General features: G+C 51.2%; 1 protein-coding gene across 1 annotated transcript in view; it reads right to left on the minus strand.

Annotated features, from left to right (window-relative positions):
- Window positions 1-23782, minus strand: part of APBA2 (amyloid beta precursor protein binding family A member 2) — a 122687-nt gene that overhangs the window by 12497 nt on the left and 86408 nt on the right. The window contains exons 5-7 of the mRNA XM_030931682.1: window positions 11900-12045; window positions 6450-6536; window positions 3252-3437 (exon numbers count right to left, since the gene is read on the minus strand). Of these exons, the coding sequence (XP_030787542.1) occupies window positions 3252-3437; window positions 6450-6536; window positions 11900-12045 (419 nt within the window). The remainder of the gene's footprint in view (window positions 1-3251; window positions 3438-6449; window positions 6537-11899; window positions 12046-23782) is intronic.

The following is a 23782-nucleotide window of genomic DNA, read 5'->3' on the forward strand; positions in this document are numbered from 1 at the left end:
GCCCAGACTGGAGTGGGAATGCAGGTGAACACAACCACATCCAGCTAATTAAAAACTGTTTCTTATAGAGTTGGGGGTCTTGCCATATTGCCTAGGCTGGTCTCAAACTCCTGGACACAAATGATCCTCCTGCCTTGGCCTCTCAAAGTGCTGGCATTGCAGGCGTGAGCCACTGCACCCTGCCCCATCTGTATTTCCTTTCCACTCATCTTATGCCGAAAATGGACTTTCAGTGTGTTTTCCCAGAGCATCATGCTGCTAGTTGTCTACCCTGCATGTATTTATTGGTAGCAACAGAACCCAGTGCCCACTAGGGACATGTGGCTGTGCCAGGCCGGGCCTGCAAGACATGAGACCTGGGACTCCACACAGGCCCTACGGAGCACATGGCTTCTTTCTACTTCCATGGAGCTGCTTCAGTGGACATCACCGACTCTGACATGGCAGAGGCCTGGACATTGAAACAGCACTCAGGGCCTGGTCGGTCGCCTGCTAGGGCGCAGACAGGAGACCGTGGGAGGTGAGAGCTGTACTGAGTTCCCGGAGGTCACCAAGCAGGCTGGCAGTTGTGCAGCCATGGGAGCATGGTGGGGCTCTTGGCGACCTCGATGACGTCTCAGCCCACAGCGGGCCGCCCACCAGGCTCTGGGCTGTGTGAGCCCCACCTTATGCTCTGTCCTGCTCCTCACCTGCCTCCCCAGCTGCCCTCAAGGGGGTTCGTCTGCACGGGCGCCCCCAGCAAACTCCTTCTCAAACAGGTGAAAACAAGGGCTTTGGCCTCAATTCCCTTCCCACTCTCCACGTGGCAGGATGTAAGAGCAGCAGATGAATGTATGCATTGGGAAAGGCAAGCTGGGCTGGATTAGAAGCGCGCAGCAGGCGGCCTCCCTCCAGCAGGCGTGGAACTGCCCTCCCTGACCGGCCCTAAGCGGTTTCCAGGACTTGCCGGTTCCCACACCCAGCATCTCTGCCGCTGCCAGACCCGGCTGGGGGCGCGACGCCCGGGGACCGCCAGATGGCGCCGCCGGGCTGGCCTGCGGAGTTGACGAGCTGATGGGGCTCGGCGGGAGGGTCGGGGGCAGCACCCGCGCAGGAGAGGGTCGGGCCTCCGGGAGAAGTGGAGGGCGGCGGGGGGCCCTGCCCCACCCGCCCGGGATCTCAGGGTTCCGGGGCGCAGGGCGGCCCCCAAGCCTCTGCTTCCTGTCTGCGCCTGATGTTGCCACCTGGCTGGGAAGGGTGGCCTGAGAGCACGGGAGCCCCGGAAGCCCAGCTCCACCACGCACAGGCTCTTGGACTCCACTTGGTCTCCCTCGGGCCATCCCCATTCTTCCTCCCCTTGGACGACATCCTCCGCCCCCGCGGAAGCTCCAAGCCCGGGGAGCCGGCTCCGCGAGGCTGCGCCTCCTCCAGGCGTCATCAGGCCAGCTGGTGTGCAGCCAGCCGCCGCCTCCATTCCGGGTCCGGCTGCCTCCTGGGAGGTGTGGGGTTCAAGGGGCTCGCTCTGCGGCTGGCGCTTCAGAGAAGGGGTCGCCCTGCTAGCCCCAGCTCGCAGCCAAGCCTGTGGGAGTTCACTGCTGTGAGGCCAGGAGTCCAGCCCAGGCCCCACCCAAGGGCTCAAGCGGCCTCCTGCAGGTAGGCTGTGGGCAGAGCCTGCAGGTGCTGGAGAGGTGGGGACGGGGAGGCTGCTGTGCGGGCAGGACCACCCTGGGCCTCCTCTACCCCGTCTCTCAGCCTCACCTCATCTACCCAATCTGGCATCCCCTGGCTTTAACCCTCCGCATCAGCTGCACCTGGGGGCTCTCAGTGCCCCTCGGAAACTCTCACCAACTGACTGCCACCCTTCGCCACCGGGCCTGCCCCGGCCTCATTCCGCCAGCACCTGTGGCCCACACCAGTGCCAGGTCTCTCAGACATCCTCAGCCCTCAGTCACACAGAAATGCCCATCCAGGTTTCGAGGGGTCTCTGTGTAGCGGTGGAAGGAATGTGTGAGTGCGCTGTTGAAATGCCCTCTCCCTCCTGTAAATCTGCCATCGCGCTGAAGCATTTCAAGTGGACCCAGCTTCTTAGGAAGCAGATAACTGCGCCAGCCACAGGTTTGAACCCTGTCTTCAGTTTCCATGCCGTATGTCAGGATCATGACAATATGGGGACCCTTCCCTATTGCCCAGGTCCTGAGACACTCTCAAGTCCTTATGTGAAAAAGAATGCCCTGGCCAACTGCCCATGAAGGATAGATTTTTTTTTTTTTTTTTTTTTTTTTTTTTTTTTTTTTTTGAGACAGAGTTTCCCTCTTGTCGCCCAGGCTGGAGTGCAATGGCGCGATCTCAGCTCACTGCAACCTCCGCCTCCCAGGTTCAAGCAATTCTCTGGCCTCAGCCTCCCAAGTGGGATTACAGGCACGTGCCACCATGCTTGGCTAATTTTTTGTATATTTAGTAGAGACGGGGTTTCACAATGTTGGCCAGGTTGGTTTTGAACTCCTGACCTCAGGTGATCCACCCACCTCGGCATCCCAAAAGTGTTGGGATTACAGGCATGATGAGCTACAGTGCCCAGCCATAGATCATTTCTTAAAATTTCACTCTGGCAACAGCCACAAAATTGGCTCACCAGCAGCCCCGCCGCTGGTCTGTGAGTAAGATCAGCCTCCAGGAAGGTCAGTTCCTCTCTGAGTTCCCCTCTTGGCCCTGCTGCTCCTTCCTCAGTCCCTCTGTCCCCCTCCAGGCTAAAAACAACGCTCTTCTCCAGCCCAAGAAGGGAGCCAAAGGGCTTGCGATCTTTTCCTGGGTCTTTGGTATCTTCTACTTCAGAATCACTTTTTACTTGCTCGGAAGACATACCACACGCAAAGGCAGAACTAAGCCTCATGTGCAGATGTGCCTTCTTTATACAGCATGCCAGGGCCATGCCAAAATTTGCATTTTAATAACAAAAGTTATGCAGAGATTAACTTCATTTTGCGTAGAGAAAATGTTTTGTAAAGGGATTTCTTCAAACAGCTCCCTTGTATATTTAACCATGGCTCAATTTATAAACAGCTCCTGAAGAACCTGTTTCAAGAAGTAGAATAAGACTGTGTTCACTATCTTTGCAAACCCAAAGAGTAGGCAAAAGATCACTCATCCACTGGAAACGTCAATAACGCCACAGAGGGTTTCCACCTGAGGGTGGTCTCCACAGTGCCTGGATCCTGGAGCCGCCCTGGGCTATGAACCTTGGGAGGGGAGTGCCCTGGCAAGAGCTTACTTACATCCTCTGATTCGAACACATGGCAGATCATCTTATACTGCTTCTTGCCTTCCTGGGCCCCGGGTGTGGTCTCGATGCAGTCCTGAGAGGCTGACCGGGGCATGCGGCGTCTGGCCATCAGCACCACGATGTTCCCAATGTCGGCGATGTAGGAGATGGTACGCAAGGCGTGGTCCATCATGGTTTCCTGTCAGGAGGGAGACAGCGCCACGTCAGGAAACACTACTGGGACAAGCCATTGAAAAGCACAACAGGGCCAGGTGCGGTGGCTCAAGCCTGTAATCCTAGCACTTTGGGAGGCCGAGGCAGGCGGATCACCTGAGGTCAGGAGGTCAAGACCAGCCTGGCCAACATGGCAAAACTCTGTCTCTACTTTAAAAAAAAAAAAAAAAAAAAAAAATAGTTGGGCGTGGTGGCAGGTGTCTATAATCCCAGCTACTCGGGAGGCTGAGGCAGGAGAATCGCATGAACCTGGAAGGCAGAGGATGCATCGAGCCGAGATGGCGCCACTGCACTCCAGCCTGGGCAACAAGAGCAAAACTCCATCTCAAAAAAAAAGCACTCCAATTATTCGGGTTTTGCAACCCTGATTCTCCTGACATTTGGGGCCGGACCTTTCTTTATTGTGGAGGGCTGTCACGTGCACTGCAAGGTGTTAGGAGCATTGTAAGCCTCTACCCCGGAGATGCCAGTAGCACCTCCCCCTTCCCAAGTGTGAGAACATAAATTATTTCCAGCCATTGCTAAATGTCCCCTAGGAGACAAAAATCATGTTGGTTGAGAACCACGGCCCTAGTTAACAGAGTGTTTTAGGGTACTGGTTCACAGTCAAAGTCACTCTGCCCGCATCTCAGTCCCAGCTTCCCAAATGGACTGTGTGGAACCCAGGGAGGCGTGATGTCAGGTGAGCTCTCGGGCTGTCTCTGCTGGAGCAGGGGCTTGCCATATAGTGAAACCCATTTGCTCCCAGATGAGAAGCCACTCATGGCTCTGGAGAAGGGTCCCTCCTGAACAAGGTGCTCTCCCATGGAGTGGCCTGGCCTGGCCTTCCTGCCATGCAGAAGAGGAAAGCATCAAGGCCAACGTTTGTCACTCAATGAGCTCTTCCCAGGGAGCCCAAACAGCCTGGGCCTGGGTCAAGACACCAAAGTAGCCCACCTGACTTCAGTTCCCTCAGCCTCTGGCAGGCCCATGACTCCTGATGGCTTTTGTCCTTGGACAGGAATCTCCAGCCAGCATCTTGCCCACAACCCATACCTAACAAGACTGCACACAAAGCTCAGAAAAACTAATCCACTGGTCTTTTATGCTTTTGTCCTCTGTTCATAAAAGAAACTCGAGTGTTTCTGCAACCTCTGGACCTCATTTCTTCCTCACAGAATCCACTTTGCAGCGGATGCTGCTTCACCTTTGTCTCTGCAGCTGATGTTTTTTCCGGCCAAAGCCACGAGGGTGTTTCATAACCACAAGAGCCACCTTCCAGGGAGGTACACTGAAACAGCTGGAGTGGCTCTTCAGCATCTCCTGATTTCTGTCACTGTCATAAATGCCTGCATCAATCCCCAGGTGTCAGAAACATAGTTTCTTCCCCAGCTCCTATCAATGGCAGATCCCTCCTCCTCCTCACTGACAGAGGCTGCCTACCAACATGGCCGCATCTGCTCTCCTGCCCTGACTGGCTACTTTGGCCTTCCCAGTCTCTCTCACCTGTTCCCTCCTCTCCAGCTCCTCTGCCCCAACAGATTTAATGTGCATGCCCTGTTCAGAACCCAAAGATTCAGAGGGGAAAGGAAGGGAAGGGAGAAGAGGCCAGTGGAGTGAGCCCTAAACTGGGCCAAGCTAGGAGGTTTCTCATCTCTCCTTTACAGGATCCATCAGAAGAGTTACTCTTTCAGCTGGGGCTGTGGGTATGAGGAGGCTCAGAGATGTTCAGGAACTTGTTTAAGGCTATACAGGCTCAAGAGGATGCAGCCCAGCTTCAATCCCTAGGCCCATCCTCCCACTCTGGGTGTGGCACCGCCCTCCATGCACACTGGCAAGAAGAGTTATCGGGGCAGGCCTAGCAGTTGTCCCCAGAAAGGCCCGCCTGCAAGGCTGGCCCTCTCTGGCATCTGGGAACATGGATCTCAGGAGGGTTCCCAGCACCCGAACTGACAAACATGGTTCCTTTTGCCTAAACCCTTTGTGCGAACAACGTGGTCTAGGCTGGACACCTCTTTTCCCTCTGGGAGTCTGGAATTTTGGTAGCTGCCAGGCAGAGGGTGCCTATGTGACCAGCTCCCAGTAAACACCTTGGGCTGAGTGTCTGTGAGCTTCCCTGGTAGACACCACTTCACTCTCTTGTCACAGCCCCTTGCCAGGGGGTTCAGTGTGTCCTGTGTGATTGGGGGGAGGGCTCTGGAAACCTGCACCCACTTGCCGATTCCGCTCTGGAGCTGTCTGCTGAAATAAATCTCAGCTGTGAGTGTGCTGAGTCCTGTCAGTCCTCCGAAACCATCCAGCCTGGGGTGGTCTTGGGGCCCCCCAGCACAGGTGGGTGATGAGGTGTGGGGCTTGGCGGGTGGGAGGGGGATCTAGTCCAGATGGTTTGCCCACAAAAGATCTGAAAATGAGTCCAAGTCTGTGAAGTGCTGCAAGCCCAGTGCCTGAGCCCTGGCACCTGTCTCCCTGAGTTTTCACCAAGCGCCAGGCTCCAGGAGGGGGCTGGTTCCAGGATAAGGGGGTGCAGGACACAAAGATCAGTGGGACAAGGCGCAAGCCTGGACACGGGACACACATGTGACAAGGAAGGGCACCACCATGCCTCCATCAGGGTGTGCGAGGGCCTGGAGGGTGGTCGGGGCACAGCGCTGGGGTTGGGAGTGGTGGGCTGCAGTGTGAGCCACACAGTGGGGGCTGCTGCTGCCTCCTCTGTCTCCAGAGGTCAGGTTCCCTGGGAGTGCGGAGCAGGGGAGGGCCCACGTAGCCCAGCAGGTCTTCCCACCCACCTCCCGCCTGCAGAGCCCTGGGGTGACGCCAGCACAACTGCTACCTGCTGTGCGCTCCTTGCTCCTCCTGCAGCCCGAGCTATGGGCTTTGGGTTGATGGGAGCAGAGGGCACAGGAGAGAAGCTGCTGAGAACCAGGGCCTATACCATGGGACAAGAAGGAGTTGAACTTAGGAGTTTACCTGATTTTGAACAACTGCCTTTAACGCTTACCTGCGTGTCTGCATTTAAAACCTTGATCCTCTGGGTGGAAATGAAGAGGTCCACTTCCGTCAGTGTCTGGGCGTCCCCCTCAGAATTCTAATAAAGGACAGTGGATACTGTTAAAATCCAAAAACCAACTTGGAATAGAGGACATGTAAATAGCATTATGACGAAATGCTCAACATCCCTAATCACCAGATAAATCCAAATTAAAACCACAACAATATATCATTTGATATCCGTCAGAATGGCTTTTATCAAAAAGATAAAAAGCAGCATTGGCGTGGGGTGGAGGAAAGGGAACCCTGGTACACTGTGGGAGGGTGTGAATTAGTGCAGCTGCTGTGGAGAATAGTACGGCAGTTCCTCAAAAAATTCAAGCTACAACCACCCAGTGATCCAGCAATCCCACTGCTGGGCGTATTTCCAAAGGAAGTGAAATCAGCATGTCTAGGAGACACCTGCACTCCCATGCTCATGGCAGCACCATCCACAGCAGCCAAGACACGGGATCAACCCAATGTCTGTTCACGAGGAATGGATAAAGGAATGTGGTGGGCAGACACACTGGAGGCCTACTCAGCCTTCGCAAAGAAAAAGCCATGTCATTTCCAACACATGGATGACCCCAGAGGACATGCTGTGTAGTGAAATCAGCCAGGCACAGAAAGATAAATACTGCACGACCTCACTCAGGTAGAATCTACAAATGTTGATCTCACAGAAGTAGAGAGCTGCATGGTGGTTACCAGCGGCTGGGCAAAAGGAGTGAAGGGGGAAGTACTGGTCCACAGACACAAAGCTCCTGCTAGACAGGAGAAACGAGTTCCAGAGATCTATTGTGCATCGTGGTGACTACTGTTAAGAATATTTCATATTCTTAAAAATTGCTAAGATAGTGAATGCAGTGTTCTCATTACAAAAATTATAACTATGTGATGTAATGCACATGTGAATTAGCTAGACGCAGTCATTTCACAATGTGTATATACTCCAAAATATTATGTTGTACACAGTAAATACAATTTTATCTGTCAATGTAAAAAGTAATAACTCGAAGGAAGGCTCAGCAATTTTATCCCGAGTCTACGTAGAAGGAAATGCTACTGGCCATCAGGAATCTGCCTGCACGCCACCGGCCGCGTCATCTAGCTAAGTGTGAGTTCTTGAGGCGGTCTGTAAGCGGCAACCAGGAGGGAGGAGGGTCGGCCGCCGGGAGCTTGACCGAGATGGGGTGGGATGCCTGGGTCTGTTGCCACAGCCCCTCCTGTCAGTGGCAAGCAGGGCCCCTCTGGCCAACCCCTGTGGAATTTATAGACTCAGGCTACATTTCCTGAATTTGGGATTCTAAGTATCCTTAAGAAATGGGGAAGACATTTTCAGAGGAGCTGAATGAAAATGTCAGCCTTTCCTTTTGATTTAAACAGTCACCATCATGTCCACCCCACAGCAGCCTTGGGGGACTGAGCCCTGGGGCTGGCCTGAGTGCTGTCCTCACAACGACAGAGAGAAGCCAAGAGACGCGCCACACACATGGCCTAATTCATCACCTGTAGCCACTGTAGTATGCCTGCCATATGGCTGTGAGACAGGTTTCATGGGCTCTTCTGAGCTGAGTGAACTCTTCAGGGTCTGCCCCAAACTAGGATAGCCTTTCACTGGTTTTTACATTTGTCAGAATCCTAATTACCACTGCACAGTGGCAATGAATTTCAACTTCTATTAGTTTGCCCACCGAGGTGAATAATTCTCCGTGGTCACTGGGGAGCCCAGGGTGGTCTACCTTCCATTTCAAAACGGCAAAAACTATGATTTAATTATTCACTAGAAGATCTGAAATAAGAAATCTCCCTGCTGACAATTCCTCAAGCATTCTGAGTCGTCGAGAGGCCCAGTATTGTAATAATAAAAGTGAATTTTAGCTCAATTTTCAAGGGAAAGGGTCTTTTGGGCTTTCTTTGCTTTTAACTCATTAGAAAGAGAAAGGAGTTGAAAGAAGTGCAGCTGTGAAAGAAGTGCAGCTGTGAAAGAAGTGCAGCTGTGAAAGAAGTGCAGCTGTGAAAGAAGTGCAGCTGTGAAAGAAGTGCAGCTGTGAAAGAAGTGCAGCTGTGAAAGAAGTGCAGCTGTGAAAGAAGTGCAGCTGTGAAAGAAGTGCAGCTGTGAAAGAAGTGCAGCTGACGATCTGTGGCCGTGGATGAACTTCTTGTTTTAAAAATTTGGTTGCATCCAGCATCAGCGTGCATGTAAAGGTTATATTCATGGATTGTGGCTCAAAATCCTCTTGCTAAAAAGTAGGGCAAGCCAGAAGTAAGTGAGAAAAGTTGCAGGTGGACCTTGGCACTAGTGACAATTGTGGAGGAAACCTGAGGCTGGGATCCCTGGATGGGAGAAGAGGGGCAGCCTGAAGCCACCCAGGCTCGAGCAGAAAACCCATCAGTAACAGGGCAGGGAGAGGACACCCATCATCCTCCTTGGTGGAAGAAGGGAGGGTGTCAACAGTACGGATCCTACAGACACCAGAGAACAGGCCACAAGGTGGGCCTCGGCACGTCTGCGGATGGGGGGTATGACCTGCAGTCATCTGCACGGCTATGGCCGGGCCAGGAAAGGGGCCTTCAACAATGACACTGAGCATCCCACTTTCCAAAGAGGAAGAACAAACCATAATTAAATGTAGTCGGGTGGCCACCTGGCTGGCCGCAGAGGGCTTTCTGAGCTGGGTCTGCCTGTACCAACCCCTCCAGAGGCGGCAGTGACTCTGTAGGATTGCTGGACCTGCAAGTCCCAGCAGCCAGCTGCAGTCCGTACGGACTCCCTGCTCCAGCTGGACCAGGAGGCTGCAAGCGAGGGCTCCTCTTTTTTGGGAAAAGCACACCCCAGCTGCAAGTCTGCAATGTTTGGCACGTTCTGCCTTGCCCGCAGGAAATCAGCCTGGGAAGAGGAGCATGAGCACGATCCTTCCTCTCCTGCTCCTGAGCAGAATCAAAGGAGACGGCACTGGGCAAAAAGTAGATGTCCTAGGTGGACCAAAGTCTCGCTGCAGAAGAGGGAGTCCCCACACGGGGTCTTCTGGCCACAGCACCAGACAATGGCATTACTTCAAAGCAGGGAGGGGGAACTACATCTCCTGCTGTTTAAACAGAAGAAAACAGTGGACAACAAGCCTCGTGACACCAACTATTTTGGCATTTTCTGTATGAGGAGGATTGGAAAATCTCTAGCATTTACTAAATGACCAGGTGACAAACAAATGACTCAATGTCAACCCATTTTTAAAAGTCTGCCGGTGTGTCAACACTTCTTTTCGCTTTTTTCTTTTTTTTTTTCTTTAAGAGATAGGGTCTCACTCTGTCACCCAGGCTGCAGTGCAGTGGTGCAAACACAGATCACTGCAGCCTCGACCTCCCAGGCTCAAGTGATCCTCCCACTTCAGCCTCCCAGGCAGCTGGGACTTCAGGCATGTGCCACCATGTCTGGCTAATTAAAAAAAAAAAAAAAAAAGTGGAGACAGGGGTCTCACTGTGTTGCCCAGGCCAGTCTCAAACTCTTAGGCTCAAATGTTCCTCCTGCCTCTGTCTCCCAAAGTGCTGGGATTACAGGTGTGAGCCACTGCACCCAGCCCAAAAACTCATTTCCAATCAAGAAAGCCCCACACGGGCAAAGCGTACTACTCACCCTCCTGACTTAGTAAATGAAGCGCAAGGGATCTTTAGCTATCAGAACAATTCAGTGATACTGCACAGGAGGCCCCGGCCCCAGTCCCACCACGCTGCCATATCAACTAAATGTCATCTCAATTTCAAATGTCCACGTAAAACAGGAACATCGGAGATGCTAAGAAAGAGGAACTAATAAATCCTTCCAAAATGGGTGGTTAAAAAAATGAAGTGTTCTGTGGTTTCATTTACAAACATCTAAGATTCACCCACCAAGGGAAGAGGAAAAGCTGCTTTGCAACATTGGATCCCCAGGGCAACCCCCCGGCCCCCACCACCCAGGACAAGCCATGGAAACACAAGCACACAACACTGCCCCAGGGCCTCAAGGCCCTACACACCGCTTTTTTCTTGATCTTAGCAGCCTTTTGCATCCTCTGAGAGCATGGAAGAGAAAAGAAAAACAGGTTGGCACGGAGAGGAGGAAGGTGTGTGAGGTCATGTCACTCTCGTGGTTGACGGCCCCATACTCAGGCCTGGTGCCTGGCAAAGCCCAGCAGGGATGGGTGGACAGCCACTGCCCACTTCAAGCACACACACTGACCAAGAGAAGCCCACACAGGTGTCCCTGGAGTGCTAAAAATGACTGCCAACCACCCCATCTACGGAGGACAGGAAAGATGCCATCTGCCGGCAGGAAGGCAAGCTGAGCTCCAGGCGGCAGAGCAAGGCGAGTGTCTGGGGTGGGAGGGCCGGGCCTCTGCTGAGGGGCACTGGCCAGCAGGGCTCAGCACCGCCCTGGGTTCCCTGGCTTCCTCCTGCCCACCCCGGATGGCCTCACGGTGCTCCTCTGCTTCTGTTAGAGAAGGTTGGATATGGTGAGGGCTGGGGAGGAGGCTGCCCCCATTTCTCACCCCTGGGCTGGTGGGCATTTGCAGATCTTGTCTTGCTCAGAGAGAGGAGACCTCAGATGGCTGCGCTCCCTCCCCCCGACCCCATTTAGTTTTGCCGATGCGGTCTCATCTTCCCCTTGCCCGGGCTCACCCAGTGTTAAAAACCAGACAATCCAAAGAGCACTCAGAGCTACAAGCAGGTCAAAGTTTTTCTTGAGGTCCTGATTTTAAATAAAACATGATTTGGCTGGGCGCGGTGGCTCAAGCCTGCAATCCCAGCACTTTGGGAGGCTGAGACGGGTGGATCACTAGGTCAGGAGATTGAGACCATCCTGGCTAACACGGTGAAACCCCGTCTCTACTAAAAAATACAAAAAAAAATTAGCTGGGCGAGGTGGCGGGCGCCTGTAGTCCCAGCTACTCGGGAGGCTGAGGCAGGAGAATGGCGTAAACCCGGGAGGCAGAGCTTGCAGTGAGCTGAGATCCGCCCACTGCACTCCAGCCTGGGCGACAGAGCGAGACTCCGTCTCAAAAAAAATAAAATAAAACGTGACTTATTTTTCCCCCTTTCTGGAAGCACTCCGAATGGCACTAAAAATACACATACTGTGGAACTGGGGTCTGGGACTGTTTAGGACTAGAACGCTTTGGAACGATGATCTTCAAAGGTTGTATTTCTGGGATTCCGTGGGCCTCCTGTTAAGGAGCTGGTTGCCTCTGCTCAGCCAGCTTCTTCCCGGCCAAGGCACAAGCCTCCCTCAGCCTCGTCGGCACCTGGGTCACTCCTGCTCCCCGTGCTGAGGGCTGTGCAGTCAGAGCTGGAAAAGGGCCTAAGCCCCGCCACATTCCCTCCCGCCAGTGCCCCCCAAAGTGTGTGGGCATCCCTGAGGGGCCCTGGAAGCACCTCTACCTTGACCCGGCTGACGGCCTCCTGCGCTTGCATCATTCTGATGTTTTTGGAAGGGTTCCGTTCTGACAGCAGCTGGGTGGACCCCAGGTAATTGGCAGCAAAGATGATCCCATCGATGAGGTCTTCTGGTTCACAGGGCCCTGGAACTGAAGGAGGGCACAGAGTCAGAGTCTTCCTAGAGGAGAAGTCCCCTGAACAAAGGGCTTGCATGCCTGGCCATAGCACAAGGGACACGGCTGGCAGGATGCGGGGCAAAACAGAAGGGCCCAACCATCGCGATCTGTAGCCAGCCACGGGCGGCCGGTCTCTTCCCTCACTGCCCCGTGCTGCAAGTAACTGCACAAAATCAACGCGTGGACCAGAAAACTCTGCACAAACGGTGTCAGGAAGACAATGCCAGGATTCCAGATGACTGTCACTCAAAGTGACAGTCACAGGCTGCAAATCCAGAAGCGTCACATCCCAAACACAACAGCACTTTCCATGCTTTGCCCGCAGCCCCGGAACTCATGCTGGTGACCTGACTATGCCCTGGGCTTCTCCTTGGCCGGTCCCTGTGCATCTGTCCCACGAGGCTCCTGCCTGTATGTAGCCTCTCAGGACGCCCATGTAGCTCCTCACACCCATCACACTGCAGGCCCAGGCTTGGCAACATCATGCTTGTTCCATCTGCTGCCCCTAGACCATCGTGGCCCAACAAAATTTCCTGCCAGCCACAATGGAAGGTTCTATCTCTGCAGTGCCCAATACAGGAGCCACTACCCACATATGGCTTTGAGCATTGGCACTGTGGCTCCTGCAGCTGAGGGACTGGACCGTTTTCTTGTATGTAATTTTAATTAATTGAAATATAAAGAGCCACATGTTAGCGCCATATCCAACCGACCCCCAAGTCCTGTCCACGTTGCCCACAAACCAATCTTGAGTGGCTCCTATGCCAGACAGTATGGCTCCAGCTAGGGGTGGGCAAACCTTTCCTGTAAAGGGCGAGACGGTATGTGTTTTAGGCTTTGTGGTCTCCGTTGCAACTATTCACCATTGTACCTGAGGTGCAAAGGCAGCCGTAGACAATATATAAAAGAGGAGGTGTGGCTGTGTGCCAAGAAAATTTTATATGCAAAATCAGGGGGACAGGAGGATTTGCCATTGGGGCTGCAGTCAGCCAACCTCTGAGCTATCCTAGACCATGGCTGGGTTGTCCTCTCAGACCCACTTTGGCCATGTCACCTGCCTTATCCCACCCGACTGCCCACCTCCTGGCCAGAGACCTTTTCGTCAGGGATTTTGGCCCTGGCTTCCTGGCTCCCCTCCTGCTCCAGCGGGCCCCACCCTGAGTCCCTCCAGCATCATGGGCCCAGCCATCCTGCGCTTCCCCAGCCCTCGCTGCCAGCAGCCTCCTAACCTCTTCCTTCCCTCAGCCAGCTGATCCCTGGTCTCACCTCTAACCCATTCCGTTGCTAAAATCATCGACTGGCCCAGTTTGGGTGCCGCCACCCACCACCTCAACAACATCTGCCCAGTATCTTCAGCTCCCTGACCCCAGTCCTGTGTATCTGCCCCCAGTCCTGTGTATCTGCCCCCAGGAGTTCAGCAAATCTCCAACCTGTTTTCTCTGGACCTGAGGCTGGAAAAAGCTGCCCAAGAGGGCAAATGAGTGCTATGGTAAATGTATTGTAAATTCCTGACCCCAAATGCCCCCCAAACACCCTCACAACTCTCATCTATCTCTTTGGGAAGCTCAGCCTCTTCCTCCGTGCAAGAGTTATTCCAGACTCCTCCACTGCCTCAAACTCCTGGCTGCCCCTCCCTCGCCTGCTCAGACAGACCAGGTGGGAAGCTTTGCCTCGGTGCTCAGCCCACTTGGCCCTCCTTCTTGCTTTCCTGGGCAGTAGTGGGTCTGCGTGCCCCTGGGGTCAGAGGATCACCTGTGTTCCCAGCTGTCTCTCCTCACAGGACCGCTCTATCCCTCCCCTGTGCACCTAACTGAGTCCTGTCAATGGGGTCCTCCCAAGGCTTTTAAATATCCTCCAGTCACCCCTTGCTCTGGAGCCGATAAACCTTCTTCCAGCTGGGCAGGGTTGCAGGCACCAATGTGGGGGTCTGCAGGATTCAGGGGTGGCACCAGGGGAGGAACCCCTGCCCACCTGTCCCTCAGAGGGTACACTGGGGCCTGTCACCAGGGGCATCAGAGGCAGCCCCACAGAGGGAACAGGACCATCTATCTCAATGCAGCACCCCCACCCTACCCTGGGCTTCTTCAGGGTGAAGTATGCACGTCTGCCTGGCTGGGGGGCTTGGCCAGCACGTATGACAGCCTTGGCTGCCACAGGCTCGCCAGACATCCCCTGTGCTCCCTTTTATGGCATCCGGCTGTGGGGCTGGGAAGGCTCCCGGCGCCTGAGGTAGGCCTGTTTCTACTACCTCACACCACCTTGCCATCCCCAGTGAGCATGGCTCAACAGGCACCCCCAGTGAAGCCCATCTCCCAGCGGCGCCCAATGCAGTGGCTCTCACTGACCACAAGATGGCATCACTTTGTTCTGCAGGAAAGCTCTGGTTCTTCCAGGCGCCCCAGGTACCCCAGCCTCACAGCCCCAGCAGGTGACCAGGGCCTTGGGCAAGTGTCGTTATGTCCTCTCTGTGGCGGGGACTGCCTGGCACCCTGTTGGCCCCAGGCCCTGGGGAGGCTGGGAGGCAGCCTTCCCTTTGGAATCTGACTCCTACCTTCCCAGGCACTGCCCCCTGGCTTCTCCCTCGCCAGCCCCCAGGGTGGCCCTGGTCAGCGCACCAGACCCTTCTAAGGCTCACATTTCCGTGTCCACCCATGTCCTCGAGTAGATGTAGGAAAGTCTGGCCTCGTCTCCCCCTGAAGTGAGCGTCACCAGCTCTGGGGCCCATCTGGGCACAGGCTCCTGAGGGTGAAGGGTACCCCATCCCAGGCAGGGGTCACCACTGGCACCCAGGATGCCTACTTCTAGGACGAGGCCAGTGAAGCACTCAAGGGCCTTGCTGCAACTCCAGCCACCACCCACCTCTGCGTGGGGGCCTTCCACGCCTGCCTCGCCCTTCTGTTCAGTGGGAAACAGTCGAGCCCACGGTGGCCCCAGCCTCCTGCCTCCCACTCACATGCATCATGGGAAGAGAACCCAGACCCAGAGAAGAGTCCAATGGGGGCGGCACGGTGCAGGGAGTATATCACATTCACAGGCACGGCTCTCGACTTCTGCAGGAAACGCAGAACCCAAATCCAACAGCTTCGCTAGAAAATGAAAGCGGCTAGCCCTATGTTTGGGTAGAAATTGCTGTTATTTTGCTCAAGTCTTGCACTGACCCTAAGCTGAGACCACCAGAGGGAGACAAAATGACAAGAAAATAAAGACTCAGGTTTAAGGATCTTGTCTCCCCAGAGAGTGATTTCTCCTTTTCACACTGTATATTTTACTCACATAGGCGTATGCACAGTGTATCTGCACAGTCTGGAGAAGAATAAGGTGCTCCAGGTTCTCCCCTGCCAGAAGAAGCCTCTGTTAGAAACACCGCTTAGGAAAACCCTAGGCCCTCTGGACAGGGAAGGGGATGGGAGTTCCACAGCTTCAAGCCTGAGGGTGTCCACTCCTGCCACCTTTGGAGAAAATTACCCTGAACATGGGTGGTGGACAGAGGTTTCTAAGGCACCCATGTGGCCCCAGGGGCTCTCATTAGCTCCAAGACTTGTCTCTGCATCTCCTGGGGGTCTGGGAGGGGATGGCTGAGTGGAGCTGGATCACAGGTGTACGTGGGAGTGTGGGGGTACATCCACAAGGCCCGCTGCTCTCTGCAAAGGCAGGGAGTCTTGGAGTGCAGCCCTCACGTCCAACACACCAGACTTCTGTGCAACAATGGTACAGTTCCACCTGGTCCTCAACCACCCCAGGACCTCTGTGCAACAATGGTACAGTTCCACCCAGTCCTCAACCACCCCGTAACCTCTGTGCAACAATGGTACAGTTCCACCCGGTCCTCAACCACCCCATGACCTCTGTGCAACAATGGTACAGTTCCAACCGGTCCTCAACCACCCCAGGACCTCTGTGCAACAATGGTACAGTTCCACCTGGTCCTCAACCACCCCAGGACCTCTGTGCAACAATGGTACAGTTCCACCCGGTCCTCAACCACCCCATGAAGCGATCTCAGGGTCCCCATTTTACAAATAAGGACCATCTAAGTGGGTCACATGGCTGCGCCCAAGTTCATTGTCATGAGTTCAGGGGCTCAGCATTTCTGAACCCACTGTGTGAAGACCGTTGTCAAGACAGAAACATGGAGCTCACAGGCTACAGTGAGGCTGACAGCAGTCCCACAGCCACAGAACAAATGCATCAGGATGGGCCGTGGTGAATGCTGGGAAGGAAGGCTATGGCCCTGGGAAGGAAGGGCCAGGGGAGCCTGCTCTGGTGAGGAATTTGGGGGTGGCTGCCATTTAAGCTGAGGTCTGGAGGAGAAGGAATCAACAAGCCATAGGCAAAAGGAGGAGAAAGCTTTCCAGGCTGAGGTGGGAGCAGGTGAAAGGCCCTAGGGTGCAGAGACAATGGCACCTTAGAAGAGCTATAGGATGTCTGGACTGGAAGCCCAGGGGGTGGGCCAGCCGCTGAGACAAGTCGAGGGTAGGGGGGAAGCGCTGGCCAGATGTGAGGACCCTGGGGCCGTGCGTGACAGGCCATAAGGACTGTCACTCCAGGGTATCCATCAGGGAAGTGGCCCAACCACTCCTTTAGAAATGAACTCTGGCAGAGGGGCAGGCGGCAGAGAGGCAGAAGGGAGAGCAGCTGAGAGGCTACTGTCACCATCCCGGCACGTGAGTGGCAATGATGGTGTGGACCAAGGTGATGATGGAGAAACAGCAACAGATGGGGATTTAGGGGTCCGTCAAAAGGACGTGAAGTTGGACTGGAGTCTGAGAGAGGATGAGGAGGCTAGACAACGGTTGCACAGCTCGATGGATAGACCTGCCCCTCACTGAGAAGGGGTGCCTGGAAGAGGACTAAGCTTGGGTTGGGAACTCCAGGCAAGTTTACTGGCAGGAGCCTGGATGTTCAGTAGGTGGCTGGACTCAGGAGTCCTGGTTAGAAAACAGATTTGGGAATGAACCACCTGCAGGTGCCAAGTGAAGCTGCAGGCATGGATGAGTCTGCAAGGGAAGGTCATGGGCAAGGGGGCAGAATGCAGCCCCAGGGCTCTGCTCTGCTAAATACCAGGAAAAGAAGGGGCTTAGAAAGGGAAACCTGCCCGCCTGCGCCCATGCTAGCAGGAGGTCAACTACAAGGAGACCTCGTGTATTGGGCACAGTGTCAAGGAAATCAGCTGTGACCTCAAAGAGCCGTTTCAGAAAAGGCGGAGCAGGAGCCAGAAAGGGGGCTGAGAGGTGCAGGGGAGGTGCAGACAATGAGGTGGTCGCTCCCAGATTCCAGCTGTGAAGGAAAAGGGGCAGGTAGAGTGGGGATGTGGACAGATGCAGGGTGGGGCAGACGTAGTCAAAAGCCAGTGGAGGGTCGAGTGATAGGGACAGGAGACAAACGACATCAGATCGTGTGCGGTTCCAAAGTGCAGATGGGACCCGGCCTCAACTGGGAGGAGGGGGCTGCAGCTGTAATGGGGCAGGACAGGACTGGGGGGAGGCGAGCCACCAGATCAGCAGGAGAGCCTGCCCCTGGAGTGCCCCCTGGGGCTGGAGTGGGGAGAGGAGGCAGGAGTGGGTCAGCATCACAGTCGTGTAACTGGCATCTCAAGTGAGACCTTCTGCTGCTGAGCTAAGGTATGGCCTCCAGGCCTGACTCTCCGCTACTGCCAGGGCCTGTGCTTCAAGAAGCCCCCACAGAAGGTGACCCTACAAGGCTGATACGAAAGAGAAGACGCCATCTGACAACCACACCTATGGACATTCACCAGGGAGAGGCCACACCTGGGCCTGCGGCACAGCCTTTGTCACTGATAAAAGAGATTTGGGGGTTCCACGGTGTTGAACTTGAGACTCCCAGTGAACAAGAGTAAGTCACTGGCTGCTAGGAGGAAGAGAAGCCACAACAGAGAGTTAGGGAAGGAAGGTCAAAGCCAAGCTCAAGACAATGCAGAGTTGCCCAAGACAGATCCTAACCCTTGCAGCTGGGAGGATGACTTCCCAGAAAAAGCATAATAAATAATTTTTTTTAATGGCAAAAACAGGAAAAAGCATACGCATAGGCGTTTCACTGCAGCAGCACTATCTGTAATAGCAAAACCCTGGAAACCGCCCAAATGCTCCTGAATAGGAGACATCTATCCGCACAGTCGAGTTCCACAGAATATCCTCTCCATGCTCCTGTGAACGGCACAGAGCTGTGGCGTCACCACCAGGGTTTAGTGTGAAGTGAAGAAAGCAAGATGGACGTGCGGGGCTCTACTCCACTACCCTTTACCTAAGAAAGGGGAAGATATGCTCACAATAAAAATAGGTAAAATGCTCAAAATGGTCACCTACGGAAGGGACGAAACTGGGAGGTGGGGGGATAAATAGGGGAAGAAACTGACCTCTCTGCATATACCCTGTGTTGTTTATTTGAATTTCATACCATGTAAGTATTTTATATAATTACAAAACAAAATTAAATGGGAAAAGCAAATTCCAAATAAGAGAAAAATGAAATAAAAGAATCTAAAAGTGTATCCAGTTGTGATCTATTCTAAAATATTTTAAAACACAGTCGTCTGACTGTACATCCCTTGTGGGATGTATTCTAAAGACAAAAGTAAATGCAAATAAACCGTAATCTGTATCTACAATCATGTGTCCTTGGCAGTGTTGGTATTGTTATTCTGAGACTGTTGTAAGGTTAACGGAATACAACCAATGCAAAATTATGCCTGTGTCCTTGAGAACAGGAATTTGGGGCACAGGAAAAAGAAGCTACAAATGTTAGAACCTATAAACCCCACAAAGTATCATTAGGAATCATGATGTTATTTTATCTTAAAAAATATGCTGTGTATTAGTTATTGTTGGCTGCATAACAAATAACTCGGGAATTTGGTGGCTTAAAACAACAACCATGGATTCTCTGAGAGTTTCTGTGAATCGGGAATCTGGGTGTGGCTTAGCTGGGTGACTGTGACTCAGGACCTCTCATCTGTCACAGGCAGCGAGGTACTGAGTAGTGCTGCAGCCATCTGAACGCCTGAAGAGGGGTCACCCACTTCCAAGTTCTCGTACCAGGCCATTGGTCAAGACATCAGTCCTGTGCCATGTGGGCCTCTGGATGGGGTAACTGCCAACCACTCCAGGCTAGCTTGGTTCCTTCAGAGGGAACAAGTAAGAGAGAACAAGAAAGGGCAAGTTGAGAGAGAAGCCACATCTCCTGTAACCTGATCTGGGAAACCATATCCCATCACTTCTGCCCGATTCTATTCAACAGAAGCGCGTCAATAGGTCCATCCCCCACACAAGGGGAGGGAAGGACTCATGGCCATGAATACCAGGAGACGGGGTTCCCCGGGGGCCATTTAGGAGGCTGCCTTCCACATAGACATATACACTCTCACCAAATCTACAGCAATGAGCAACTGTACTACCCAGATTACAGTCTCTACATGTTATTTCACAGGGCTCCTTGGAGAAAGAACCAACTGGCCAGACCTGGGGCAAGAAATATTTAAGATGATCCTGGAATACACCAGAAAGGAAGGAAACAATCAAAGACTACTGGGTTTACATTGATGGGACTCAGAAAACAACCTAAAGAAGCTCCTATTGGCCATAGAAAACTTGAGCACCAATAATCATGGTAACAACACACAAAACACACCAACTGTGCTAACAACAACATACACAACCTCACCGGTTATCTTTTAAAGCCTCTTGGGGAAACTCATTAATTTTTTTTTTTTTTTTTGAGATGGAGTCTTGCTCCATTGCCCAGGCTGGAGTGCAGTGGCACGGATCTCAGCTCACTGCAAGCTCTGCCTCCCGGGTTCACGCCATTCTCCTGTCTCAGCCTCCCAAGCAGCTGGGACTACAGGCGCCTGCAGCACGCTCAGCTAATTTTTTATTTTTAGTAGAGACAGGGTTTCACCATGTTAGCCAGGATGGTCGAACTCCTGACCTCATAATCTGCTCATCTCGGTCCTCCCAAAGTGCTGGGATTACAGGCGTGACCCACTGTGCCCGGAGAGCTCATTAATTTTTAAATTTTTCAGTAAAGAGAAAAATCAAGCATTTAATCTGCTTTTCTTATAAGAAACATATTCAGGGTAACCAAATACTTGAGGGAAGGTTTCTCTACATAGAATTCCAGCTAACTGATGAAGAAGAAATGAAGAAATTAGAACACCACCATTTGGCAACTTCTAATCAATTACTAGATCTAGACAATGATCATCAGTGGTTGCTAATGTCACCAAAAAAGAGATGACCAGATATCATGTGCCTCCCAACAGAACAACACAGTAATATGTATGAAAGATTTTGCCCAAACAATCAAACTGAATCTGATCAAGCCTCTATGTCTAAAAACAACCACTATTTTACGGGACACCGAGAATAGAGGAACACATTAAACAGCACCATGAAGATGCAATCAGCAAAATCCACACTGCAAGAAACACTACAGGATAAATGACAGATTCTTCCACAGTAACACCAACAAAAATTTGTAAGACAGAAAAAAGAGATGGATGGACCACCTATAAGAGACATAAGAGAATTATGAAATGCATTGACCAATCTCAATTGATAGATTTTGTTTGGATCCCCATTCAAACAGTGCCCTGTAAACTGGGAAAATGCAAACACAAACAAATATTTAATGGTATAAACAAATATTAACTTTATTTTAGTTGTGATAACAGCATTGAAATTATCTTTAAAAACAGAATTCCTATATTTTAGAGATACAATATGAAATATTTAAAGAGGCTATGATGTAAGATCTGAGATTTGCTTTAGAATAATATGGGAAAGGGTCAGGGTATAGATTAAATACCACTAGCCATGAATGGGTCAATACTGAAGCTATTTTTTCATATGCTTGATATTTTTATGATAAAATTAAAAGTACAGATCTTTCAAAAAGGTGTTGTTTTTAGGAAGCCATATCCTACTATTATGTAAAATTGTTACTGCTGTTCTACCCAATCTGATTAGGCAAGAAGAAGTAACAGAAAACAAGAAAGGAAGCGGCAAAAATCATTCTTGTTTGCAGATGGTATGATTGCATGCCAGGAAAAACTCAAGAAAACAACTAAAAATCTACTTTTAAAAAATAAGAGAATTCACTAAGGCAATGGTTTCAAATTTAATACATAAAAATCGATAGCTTTCTTTGTACCTACAAACAGCAACATGTTGAAAAATAATGAAATGAAAGTCGGCATTTAGAAAAACAATGAAATGGCTAAAACGACAAGGAGCAGACAAGATATGTGTTGAATTTTTATGAAAAAACTGTATTTATGAAAATACACGAGCTTGAATAAATGGAAAGATAAATCCTTTGCTGGCTAGAAAGACTATGTTGTAAAGCTGACATTTTTTCCCCTAAATGGACAGACTTTAAGCATGCCTAATAAAGATACAGTAAGAGTGTAGTGGGCTGGGTGCAGTGGCTCATGCCTGTAATCCCAGCACTTTGGGAGGCTGAGGTGGGTGGATCACCTGAAGTCAGGAGTTCAAGACCAGCCTGATCAACATGGAGAAACCCTGTCTCTACTAAAAATACAAAAATTAGTCAGGTGTGGTGGCGCATCCCCTATAATCCCAGCTACTCAGGAGGTTGAGACAGAAGAATCGCTTGAACCCAGAAGGCGAAGGTTGCAGTGAGCCAAGATTGCACCATTGCACTCCGGCCTGGGCGACACAGTGAGACTCTGTCTCAAAACAAAACAAACAAAAGAGTTTGCAGTGAATAACTAGACAAGCTGGTTTTAAAGTTCCCATGGAAAAATAAAAGTGCAAAAATATCCAGGAAAAAAATCTGAAATGGAATGATGGTGGCAAGGTCTGAAAGTTGCCCTACCAGGTAATAAAATGCACCATAAATCCCCAGTAAATAAAGCAGCCTGGGTCTGGAACCTGAATGGACCATCCCTGTAACACATCCAGAAACAGACCGAGACCCACATGATGATTTGGGTATGGTAAAGGCAGCATTTCAAACCTGCAAGGGAAAGATTCCTTGGATAGCTCTGGCATAACTGGCTAGCTGTTGGGACAAAATGCCTAAAATGTAACTTTTCCTGTATCCATACACCAAGATAAATTCCAGATAAATCAATTATTTAAATAATTTAAAATAATATCAAAGTTCTGGAAGACAGCTATTTATTTATCTATTTTATTTATTTATTTATTTTTTGAGATGGTGTCTCACTCTGTTGCCCAGGCTGGAGCACAGTGGCACGATCTCAGCTCATTGCAACCTCTGCCTCCCAGATTCAAGCAATTTTCCTGACTCAGCCTCCCAAGTAGCTGGGATTACAGGCACGCGCTGCTGCGCCCAGCTTATTTTTTGTACTGTTAGTAGAGACGGAGTTTTGCCATGTTGCCCAAGCTGGTCTTGAACTCCTGACCTCAGGTGACCTGCCCACCTCCCAGAGTGCTGGGATTACAGGCGTGAGCCACTGCGCCCGGCTGACAACTTTATCTTTAAAAATAATCTTAGAAGTGTGATGGTCACACTAACCTCAAAAACTCAGTAAGCTCAAAGGAAAAAGACTGATCTTTTGACTAAATGACATGTTTAGCAAAGGAAAAAGTATACCAAAAAAAGAAGAAGAAAAGAATGGTAAGCTGGGGTAAACTTTTACAATACAAACCAAAGGATTCATTTCCTTTATATGTAAAGAATAACACAAATCAAGAATAATGAGAAACACCCAAATTCTCGATTGCCAGGGGCTGAGGGGTGGGGAAAATGGAGAGATATTGGTCAAATGGTACAAACTTTCAGTTATGAGATGAGTAAGTGCTGGGGATCCAGTGTGTAGCATGATGTCTGTAGTTAATAATCCTGTATTGTATACTAGTAATCTGCTAAGACAATCGATCTGAAGTGTTCTCACCACACACACAAAAAGGTAGCTATGTGAAGTGATGGCTATGTTAATGCACTTGACTGTGGTAATCATTTCACCATATAACTTATATCAATACATTACATCGTATAACTTAAATATACAAAACTTATTTGTCAATTATATACCAATAAAGCTGGGGGTGAAAATCTAACAGAGGAATGAGCACAGGAAACAAATTGGCAGTGCATTGAAAAGAAAAACCACTTATGAACATATGAAATAGTGTTTGGCTTCACTTATTATGAAAGACACATGAAATTAACAAGACACCTCTTTGTACCCATCGGCCTGGAGCTTATATCAAACAGCTGGTCATGCAGCGTTGGTGACAGTGTGGGAACCTCATACACCAACTCTCATACATAACCAAAAGGAGGGTACACTGACCCCCTTGGGAAGGCATTCTGCCTGGGCCTATCAGAGTTGGTATGCTCCTGGCCTGTACCCCTGCCGCAGCCAGGAACTGCCTCTATAAAAGGACCCACACCCAAACACAAAGGCATAGCCACAAGGCTGTTCATTGCTGCACTGACTGGAAATCTCCTAACAATCGGTCCAAGGGGGCTGGTTAATAGCCCATCCCACATCCACTAAACGGATCCTGTGCTGCCACTTAAATAATCAGATGGACCTATTGCTGTTTCCAAGATATAGCAAGAAATGAAAAAGCTAAGTACAGATCCATGTGGCCAGTGCAACGTCTATTTCAGGAAAACGGCCTATGGATAAGCTGATAAGGGTCTAAGAAATTCCTGGAGAAATTCACAAGAAATTTAAGTGGCTTCCACTCTACAGAAG

Source organism: Rhinopithecus roxellana, chromosome 5 (assembly GCF_007565055.1).
Source record: "Rhinopithecus roxellana isolate Shanxi Qingling chromosome 5, ASM756505v1, whole genome shotgun sequence".
Lineage (NCBI taxonomy): Eukaryota > Metazoa > Chordata > Mammalia > Primates > Cercopithecidae > Rhinopithecus > Rhinopithecus roxellana.